Here is a 10,654-nt window from a genome sequence, read left to right on the forward strand (position 1 = left end):
CAAAAAAAAAAAAAAAAAAAAAAGGAAACTATAAAATGGGAAAAAAAAAATTGCAATATATACATCCAACAAAGGATATATATTCAGAATACAGAACTCTAGAAAAAGACATGTATTTCAATTTAAAAAGGGCAAAAGATTTCAAAGGTACTCTATGAAAAATGAAATCCAAAGTCCCAGGTATGAAACGGTGGTCAGCCCCATTTGGTAATGAGGAAAATGATTAAAACTAAACACAACTACATACCCGCCAGGATAGGCTAGAATTGAAATATATAGTACCAAGTCTGGTTGTTGGTAAGGGATATGAAACAAGAACTCTTACATACTAACAAATGAAGTAAAAACTAATAAAAAACCACTTCGGGCCAGGCGCGGTGGCTCAAGCCTGTAATCCCAGCACTTTGGGAGGCCGAGGCGGGTGGATCACGAGGTCAAGAGATCGAGACCATCCTGGTCAACATGGTGAAACCCCGTCTCTACTAAAACTACAAAAAATTAGCTGGGCATGGTGGCGCGTGCCTGTAATCCCAGCTACTAAGGAGGCTGAGGCAGGAGAATTGCCTGAACCCGGGAGGCGGAGGTTGCGGTGAGCCGAGATCGCGCCATTGCACTCCAGCCTGGGTAACAAGAGCGAAACTCTGTCTCAAAAAAAAAAAAAAAAAAAAACCACTTCGGAAAACTACTTGGCATTATCTGATAAAGACGAACATTCCCCATGTTCTTGCAATTCAAATTCTAAGTGTATAACCTCAAGAAAACTACATAAACATGCATCTGTGCACTTTAACAGAAACGTTCATAAAAATCATTGTTTATAATAGCCCCAAACTGCAAGCAATCTAAATGCAATATCCAAAACAAAGAAGGAATAAACTTGTGTTATTTTCATAATGGAATACTATGAAACAATAAAAGCTAAAAATAAAATATATACAAGATAATCCTATTTACATAAAGTTCAAAAAATGGGCAAAATTAAACTCTATTATATAGAGATGTAAACTTACATGGTAAAACTATAAATGTCAGAACAACATTTATATCTAGCTTTAATCAAGATGGTGATAGTTGATGGGAAAATAGGTGGTGCAAGGCTTCTGGCAATGTCTGTCTTGCCCTGGGGGTAGTTACGAAGATTGTTTGTTTAAAAATATTTCGTTTTTTGGCTGGGCGTGGTGGCTCATGTCTGTAATCCCAGCACTTTGGGAGGCTGAGACAGGCAGATTAGGAGTTCAAGACCAGCCTGACCAATATGGTGAAACCCCATCTCTACTAAAAATGCAAAAATTAGCAGGGCATTGTGGCACACGCTGTAGTCCCAGCTACTCGGGAGGCTGAGGCAGGAGAATCACTTGAACCCCAAGGTGGAGGTTGCTGCAAACCAAGATTGTACTGCTGCATTCCAGCCCTAGGTGACACAGGAAACACGGTCTCCAAAACAAAACAAAACAAAAGACAAATTTCATTTTTATCTTATGTATCTTTTCAGTCTGTGTAGTTAGACTTCCCAATAATACTCTGGGGTTGGGGGTTCAAAAGAGAATTCTAAGAATGTTACTCAAAGAGATTAACTCTTAATCCGTAGCTTAAAAAGAGTAATAGGGATCTCTACATCCAAATGCAGAGATCCATGAATAAACTTTTGGCTTTAGGCTACACCTATAATCCTAGAACTTTGGGAGGCTGAGGTGGGTGGATCATTTGAGGTCGAGTTTGAGACCAGCCTGGCCAAAATGGTGAAACCCCACCTCTACTAAAAATACAAAAATTAGCCAGGTGTGGTGGTGGGCGCCTGTAGTCCCAGCTACTTGGAGGTCTGAGGCAGGAGAATCACTTGAACCTGGGAGGTGGAGCCTGCAGTGAGCCGGAGATTGTGCCACTGTACTCCACCCTGGGCAATAGAGGGAGACTTTCAAAACAACAACAACAATAAAACACAAAACAAAACAAACAAAGGAAAAGTTTTGGCTTTAATCTGTTGGACTACCATTATTCGTCCCAATTTTGAAATGGAATGTGAAATTTTCTGTTATCAAATTACTCAACAAGTCACGTAAATTTTACAATTTTAAGATTGAATTCCTTACTTCTAATCTTGAAATCTGAAATTAGAGTCCACTATTGCCTAAATAGTTATAATGTAGTTTTGGATTAGATAGTATCATGTAAAATAATACATAAAGTTTGATAATGTCAGTTTTTGCAAACATAATTAAATTCCCCAAACCTGTTACACATTTATCTCATACTGCTTAAGAAAAAGTGGCCAGGCACAGTGGTTTGTGCCTTAATTCCAGCACTTTGGGAGGCCAAGGCAGGAGGATCACTTGAGGTCAGGAGTTGAAGACCAGCCTGGCCAATATGGTGAAAGCCTATCTCAATTAAAAAATACAAAAATTAGCTGGGTGTGGTGGCATGTGCCTGTAATCCCAGCTACTCAGGAGGCTGAGGCAGAAGAATTGCTTGAACCTGGGAGGCAGAGGTTACCGGGAGCCAGGATTGTGCCACTGTACTCCAGCCAGGGCAACAGAGTGCGATTCCGTCGCATTAAAAAAAAAAAAAAAAAAAATTTTCACTGCCCTATTCATATATTTATCAAGTTATGACACAAAAAACAAATTTATATTTTATGTCAAATGAATTTAACTATTACAGACTAATGAAATATTTATTGATTCAAAGCTGCTTAAAAGTTTTTAAAATGTGGGTTAAAGTGTAGACTTCTGGGGTTCCTGCATAAGAGGATATGTTCATAGTTTTTAAAAAAGAACAAAAATACTTTAGAAATTTTCAAATGTATGGTTTTTTTTCCTTGTGAGGAGTAAAGATAGCACAGCCAATTTATTGAGTCACTAAACTGGCAAGACACTAAATTCAGATTAGGCAAAGCAACACTTTAAAAAAATTTATTAAACCACTTTAATGAGAAATTATTTTCAACCCATATCTGGCTCTGATCCAGCACTTTTCATAACTTCATAGAGGCTTTTTCATGATTTCATAAAGCCAGAAAAACTAACACTACACAGCTAAATATCTACTGTATTTAAAAAAATTAAATATAAGGCCAAACAAAAACTAAGTTACTTAAGAAGCATCACTGGGAAAGTCTTTAATAACCACTAAATACCTTCATACCTCCTCAAGTATAGCGGATGTCTAAAAAGACGACAAAGCCCTAAGCCTACAGTTGTTTTAATGAGGTAATGTGTCATAACACAATGTTTCACAAAGTGAACGAGGAAATTTATGGGTACTCCCTGGTCTTTCATACTTTTAAAATTACATTCAGTGATTTTAAAGTGTATAATTCAATGATTTCCAGCAAACTTGCAGAGTTGTACAACTATTACCATCTCGTACTGCTCCTTTACTGTGTACAGTTCTACAACATCAAGGTTCCCTACCCAGGTGTAAAATCTGTCCCAACACTAGTGCTGTTAAAAGGATTTACCAGAGGCCGGCGTGGTGACTTTCGCCTATAATCCCAGCAATTTGGGAAGCTCAGGCCGGGAGTTAAGACCAGACTGGCCAACATGGCGAAACCCCGTCTCTACTAAAAATACAAAATTAGCCGGGCATGGTGGCGGATGCCTGTAATCCCAGCTACCTGGGAGGCTGAGGCAGGAGAATCGCTTGAACCCGGGAGGCGGAGGTTGCAGTAAGCCGGGATCATGCCATTGCAGCACTCCAGCATGGGCAAAAAGAGCGAAACTCCATCTCAGGGGAAGGAGAAAAAAAAGATTTAACAGAGCATCCAAAGAAATGCCCTTAAATACTTGATTCCGTGAAACCACTCCCCTATCAGTTAACGATTTAAAAAATTTTGCAGGCCGGGCGCGGTGTCTCAAGCCTGTAATCCCAGCACTTTGGGAGGCCGAGGCGGGTGGATCACGAGGTCAAGAGATCGAGACCATCCTGGTCAACATGGTGAAACCCCGTCTCTACTAAAAATACAAAAAACATTAGCTGGGCATGGTGGCGCGTGCCTGTAATCCCAGCTACTCAGGAGGCTGAGGCAGGAGAATTGCCTGAACCCAGGAAGCAGAGGTTGCGGTGAGCCGAGATCGCACCATTGCACTCCAGCCTGGGTAACATGAGTGAAACTCCGTCTCAAAAAAAAAAAAAAAAAAAAAAAAATTTTTACAGATTACGAAAATCTTCCTTATCCTTGTACCTATAACCTATCTAGAGGATCCCTAAGCATGCTATGCAGTTCCCACTTCTACCAGAAGTGCTGGGAAAATCACCCAGGTTATCTAGCTTCCCCCGAAGTTATTTTATACTGTTGTGAGATTTCCTTTAAGATTCGGGAGCTAAAGTTTATTTTCTTTCTGGTTTCCTGGAGGAGCAAAGGCCCTGCACGTGTGAACGGAAACAAAACCCACACAGACTCTAGCGATGCCAAATATTAATACTATGGGTAGGGGCACCTTCCTTCTCGACAGACCCCTTCCCAGCGAGCCTTCAGTCAATGCCCACTGAGCCTGGATCAAAGGTCAAGCTTGCCTGGATCAAGAAGGGTCCCGGATCAAGCCTGAACTCGTTTCCAGAAGCAGGGGGCGTCGGGGCAGCAGCAAGCATTTTTACCGCGCGCTCTAATGAAGATGGTTGCACAACAGGCTTTGAGAATTCCGGTTTAACAGGTAAATGCCAACAGAGGATGAGCCGAGGGAGATGGGATTTGCTCCACGGCACCGATGGCATTTCGAGAATGTCTGCGTCGCAGAGCAAACCCAAAGTTTTAGCACATTACTCAGAGTTCACCTGAGGAAGATCGCCACGAATAGAAATGAGCAAAGTGAGAAAATGGGTGCTGTGGAGTCAACGCATCCACAATGAACTCAAGCTGGGCGGAAAAATTCTTTGAATACTCGGGCTTTGTTTTGCGCTAAGACGACAGAACCCCCGAATTTCGGAGTTGGAAGACGCGTTTCTCCGTGTTCTCCCGCCCGTTGTCGGACTTCAGGGCCGCTCGCCCGCCCGCCGCGCACTCAGTCCCGTAGTTCCCCGGGCTTCAGGCGCGGACCCTCCTGGGGGGCGGAAGCCAGGGAAACGCGGGGAGGCCGCGGTCCGGCCCGCAAAGCCAGGCCCCAGAGAAGGGAGGGGAGCGGCCTCCCGGAGCTCCACGGAGGGAGGGGAAGGAGCGAGGAGGCTGAGGGCCGGAGCGGGGAGCAGCCCTGAGCGGCGCCCGGCCCGGCCCCCACCCCGAGGCCGGGTCTCACGTACCTTTGGCGAGGGCTACGGTGGAGTTTTCGGTGTCGATGGTGTAGAGGATGCCCTCGTAGCGGATCTCCGCCTTGGAAATGAGGCTGATCTTGCTGCCGATGTAAGGGGTGCCCCCGCTCATGGCGCCGCCGCCGCCGCCCCGGGCCGCTCGCAGAGAGGCAGATCCCACGCCGCTGTCGCCCGCTCCGCACGCCTGCTCGCTCCGTCGGCGCCTACAGCAGCCGCTTCAGACCCAACATGGCGGCGGTGCCGGCTCCGCTACCCTCCCCCAGCCTCCCGCCCTCAAGCCGCGGCGCGGCGGCGGCCGCGGCGGCCGCGGCGGCAGCGCGGGGCATGCTGGGAGGGCGAGGCCGCGCCCTCGCGAGACTTGGCCGGCGGCGGGTGGTTCCCGACTACTTCGCGGCCTCGTGAGTCCTGTCAGCGCCTATTTACCTGGGCTACGACGGTGGTCCCGGGGCCGCGTGAGAGGAATTTCGGGGATTAGCTGAGTGCCTCGTGGCACCCGCTCGCTGAGGGCTGGAGAGGAGGCGCGCGGCCCTCCTTCTGACCCAGGCCGCGGCCTCTTTGTCGTGGGGTCCCGTGTCTTTGCCGACGCGAGGCCCTCCGCCTGGAGCGCTGCCCCGCCGCCTCCGAGCTTTGGCGAGTCGCTGCTCATCCTTTTAAGACGCTGAACCTGCACCTCGTGGAGCTCCCACGGCTCCATTACCGCAGCCATCGCCCAGGAACTTTCCCCGGAGGTTGCTCCTGGAGCTGGGGCTCTCAAAAGGACCCAGTTTTTCAGCGCCATTGCAACTCACCAATCCCAAGTATCAGTCTGTAACTTGGATCAATTCCGTGAACTCCGATTTCTGTGGAATTGGTATCTCAAACGTTAAGGGTCCAAAGCCATGCTCCCTGTTTCTCCTCTAACCTGCTCCTTCACCACCGTTCCCCATTGATAACAGGTACCATTTTTACTCAGCTGCTCAGACTAAAAGCCTTGAGTCAGCCTTGACCTCTGTCTTGCCTCCACATCTGTTCTGACTACACCTCTGTTATGTCTACAGAATATATCCTAAATCTGACCCCTTCTCCTCATCTCCATCCCTGCAGCTGTACGACAAGCCGCGATTACTCTGGCTAAATTATTGCAGTAGCCTTCTAAAAGTTGCCTCTGTGTCAACCCTTGCCCTCAATACTTTATTCTCAACACAGCAGCCAGAGAGAACTTGTTAAAATCTAAGTCAGATCATGTCCTTCCTCTACTCACTCTACTGATCCCATGTTACACAGAGAGCAAACCAGACTTTGCCTCAAAGGACATGCATGATTTTGCTTCTCGTTCTGTTCCGGTCGTCACGTCTAATTCAACCAGTATTTGAACACTTTATTGCAACCTCTGCTCAAATATCACCTCCAGAGATGACGTCCCCGACAACCTTGTTTAAAATAGCACCACCCACGTCACTCTACATCCCCTTAACTCAGCTTGCATTTTCTTCATAGCATGTATCTCTCTCAAGTATGTCTGTTTACTTATTTGTATGTGTCTGTCTCCTTCATTAGAATGTAAACATTTTGAGATAGGGATGTTGTTTTGGTCACTGGTGTATCATCAGGGCCTGGTACAGCACCTGGCTCAGGGCAGCTGCTCAGTTAATATTTGCTGAATGAATAAACAGCAGGATGAAGGTAGAGCACAGCCAGAATGGCGGTGAGCTGAGAGAGCAAATGGCAAGAAGCCTGGCATCTTAAGAGAGGGACGTAGGAGAGAGAGCTCTGATGGGGCTGGTGCACAGTGGCTACAAAGAAAGATTTGGAAATCCCTGTTTCAGTACAAGGTCCTAAGAGGAAGTTGAATTCTTTGTTTTTGTTTTTTTGAGACAGTCTCCGTAACTTGGCCTGGAGTGCAGTAGTGCCATCTTGGCATACTGCAACCTCTGCCTCCTGGGTTCAAGCGATTTTCCTGCCTCAGCCTCCCGAGTAGCTGGGATTACAGGTGCGTATCACCACGCCTAATTTTTTTGTATTTTTAGTAGAGATGGGATTTTGCCATGTTGGCCAGGCTGGTCTCGATCTCCTGGCCTCAAGTGATCCACCCACCTTGGCCCCCAAAGTGCTAAGATTACAGGCAAGAGCTATCACGCCCTGCAATTCTTTCAAGGCTAAATAATATCCCTTTGTATGGACATACCATATTTTGTTTATCAGTTGATGAACGTTTGGGTTGTTTTCACTTCTACTATAAATATCCATGAATACCTCTGTGAGCCAGTTTCTGTGGGAACATGTGTTACCAGTTCTCCTAGGAATGAAGTAATTGAACCATATGGTAACTTGAAGTTTAACTTTTTGAGGAACTGTGGAACTATTTTCCAAAGCAGCTACACTGTTTTGCATTTCCACTGGCAATTGTATGAGGGTTCCAATTTTCTCCACATCCTCACCAACACCTATTGTTGTCTATCTTTTTGAGACACGGTATCACTCTGTCATCCAGGCCAGAGTGCAGTGGCCCTGTCATGGCTTGCTGCAGCCTTCCTAGTCTCAAGCAGTCCTCCACCTCAGCCTCCCAGGTGGCTGAGACCACAAGTGCACACCACCATGCCCAGATAATTTTTGTATTTTTTGTAGAGACAGGGTTTTGCCATGTTGCCCAGGCTGGTCTGAAACTCCTGGACTGAAGTGATCCTCTCACCTTGACCTCCCAGAGTGCTAGAATTATGGGCAAGAGCTCCATACCCGGCTACCCACTTTTAAATTGGGCAATTTGTCTTTTTATTGTTGTGTCGAAAGAGTTCTTTTATATGTTCTGGATACAAGTCCCTAATCAGATCTATAATTTGCAAATTGTCTCTCTCATTTGGTGGGTTGGTTGTTTTTTACTTTCTTGATAGCGTCCTTTGAAGCACAAAAGTTTTTAATTTTGGCCGGGCGCAGTGGCTCAAGCCTGTAATCCCAGCACTTTGGGAGGCTGAGGCAGGTAGATCACGAGGTCAAGAGATCGAGACCATCCTGGTCAACATGGTGAAACCCCGTCTCTACTAAAACTACAAAAAATTAGCAGGGCATGGTGGCACATGCCTGTAATCCCAGCTACTCAGGAGGCTGAGGCAGGAGAATTGCCTGAACCCAGGAGGTGGAGGTTGCGGTGAGCCGAGATCGCGCCATTGCACTCCAGCCTGGGTAACAAGAGCGAAACTCTGTCTCAAAAAAAAAAAAAAAAAAAAAGCTAAACATAGAGTTGTGTGAATATAAAGTCTTAATTAAAAGGAAGGAAACAAACAAACAGCATATGAAAATAAAGCAGGAAAGTAGTAATTTTGAAATGCTTTAGTACCATGGTATTAGATATAAAATTTTAAGGTAAGTTTTTCTCTCTGTATTAGTTAGGAGGTGTGCTCTGTTTATCCTTTTATGTGTAAGGAACCACCCCCAAATTCAGTGACTTACAACAATTACCATCTTATAATACCTCTCAATTTCATGAATCAGGCTTGGCTAAGCAATTCAGTTCTATGTAGCCTCAACTGGAATCATTGGGGGCAGTTTGTCTGGTCTAGAGGGTCCAGGATTATCTATTTACAGGATCAGCTAGAAGGCCGGGAATTTTGTGACACTGTGAAGCCACCTTACGTTTTGGACTGTCAGCTATTCTATTTGTGGCAGTGTTATTTTGAGTCTCTCCTGACCAGCAAACATGTATCCTAAATGATGCAAAAGGCAGAGATACCTAACATCGGCTGGGCATGGTGGCTCACACCTGTAATCTCAGCACTTTGGGAGGCTGAGGCGGGTGGATCACCTGAGGTCAGGAGTTCAAGATCAGCCTGGCCAACATGGTGAAAACCTGTCTTAAAAAAAAGAAAAGATACCTAACACCAACTGGAAATCTACTTTGTACCTGGTATTGGGTCAGTCATCTTACACACATTGGAGGAGACACATCTTACGTAGGTTTTTTTTTTTTTTCTTTCTGAGACAGGGTCTTGCTGTATCGCCCAGGCTGGAGTACAGTGGCGTGATCTCCGCTCATTGCAACCTACACCTCTTGGGTTCAATCCTCTTGGATTCTCATCCCTGAGCCTCCTGAGTAGCTGGGATTAAAGGCGTGCACCACCACACCCACCTCATTTTTGTATTTTTAGTAGAGATGGGGTTTTACTACATTGGCCACGCTGGTCTGGAACTCCTGACCTCAAGGCATCCATCTGCCTTGGCCTCCCAAAGTGCTGGGATTACAGGCTTTTTGGGTGGCTGGCCCAAAGGCTGAGTTCTAAAGCCATGTGTGTCTATTGGTTCTTCCCAGAGGAGATGCTGAGCCAGAGTTAAGAGGTTTATTGGAGAAGAAGCAGGATTGAGCAGGGAGAGCCCAGACTGTGCTGCAGATCTCACAACATCTTGGCCAACCTAACAGAAGCCCTGGAGCAAAGATTGCTCTTCGGAACAGTCCTGCATTGGTCGGAAATGGTTAGGCCCTCCTATCTCTGCTGTGTTCTGTCATTGGGTGGGGTTGCCTGGAGGAGCATTGAAGGACTTGGATTGAAGGCGGAAGTAAATCTTGTTGGCTACTTTTTCACTTCTCGCAACAGCTGATGAGTTCTTTCCAGAAGTCAGTAAAAATTAGGTGTAGTGGCTGGGCATGGTGGCTCATGCCTGTAAGAACCAAAGTGACTAAAGTAAATATTTTTTTTCCCTAGAAAGGGCAAACCTTTTCCTCTTGCCAGTCAACTAGATGAGGAGCTGATCAGTCAGACTCAATCAAGAGTGGAGCTGAGGCCAGGCTCAGTGGCTCACACCTGTAATCCCAGCACTTTGGGAGGTCGAGATGGGTGTGTCACAAGGTCAGGAGCTCAGGACCACCCTGGCCAACATGGTGAAACCCCATTTCTACTAAAAATACAAAATTTAGCTGGGCATGGTGGCACGTGCATGTAATCCCAGAAACTCGGTGGGCTGAGGCAGGAGAATCACTTGAACCGGGGAGACAGAGGTTGCAGTGGGCCAAGATCTGGCCATTGAACTCCAGCCTGGGTGACAGAGTGAGACTCTGTCTTTAAAAAAAAAAAAAAAAAAAAAAAAAAAGAGTGGAGCTGAATTGGGGTTGGATGAATTGCAGATTCAATTTCCGTTCACTTGGGTTTTAAATGGGTTTTAAGGGCAAGATGTCATCTGCGTGTCTTATGGGTTCCTTCTTTTAGTGGAATTTTGGACCCAAGCATGAAGAGTTAGTGGAGTTTTCTCCCTTTCAGTGAGGGAGACGGAAGACCCAGCCTCTTGCACTGCAACCCACTTAGCAAAAATGGAAGACTAGTGCTGTGGTTTTAGTTCTTACATATTTCCATCTGTTACTCCAGCCCGTAGAGATGTTTAAAGAATCAGTGGTTTCTTCTTAGCCAAGCAGAGCCCCAACCTCTGTGGCAGGACCCATCCTCTGCCTGCC

General features: G+C 46.0%; 1 protein-coding gene across 1 annotated transcript in view; it reads right to left on the minus strand.

The window, feature by feature from the left end:
- Positions 1-5,564, minus strand: part of LSM14A (LSM14A mRNA processing body assembly factor) — a 53,597-nt gene extending 48,033 nt beyond the window's left edge. Inside the window, exon 1 of the mRNA XM_032249112.1 lies at positions 5,233-5,564. Within this exon, the coding sequence (XP_032105003.1) occupies positions 5,233-5,353 (121 nt within the window). The 5' untranslated portion in view covers positions 5,354-5,564. The remainder of the gene's footprint in view (positions 1-5,232) is intronic.
- Positions 5,565-10,654: the final 5,090 nt, after the last annotated feature.

The sequence above is a fragment of the Sapajus apella genome, unplaced genomic scaffold (assembly GCF_009761245.1).
Source record: "Sapajus apella isolate SASKATOON/1434 unplaced genomic scaffold, GSC_monkey_1.0 scaffold68, whole genome shotgun sequence".
Taxonomy (NCBI): domain Eukaryota; kingdom Metazoa; phylum Chordata; class Mammalia; order Primates; family Cebidae; genus Sapajus; species Sapajus apella.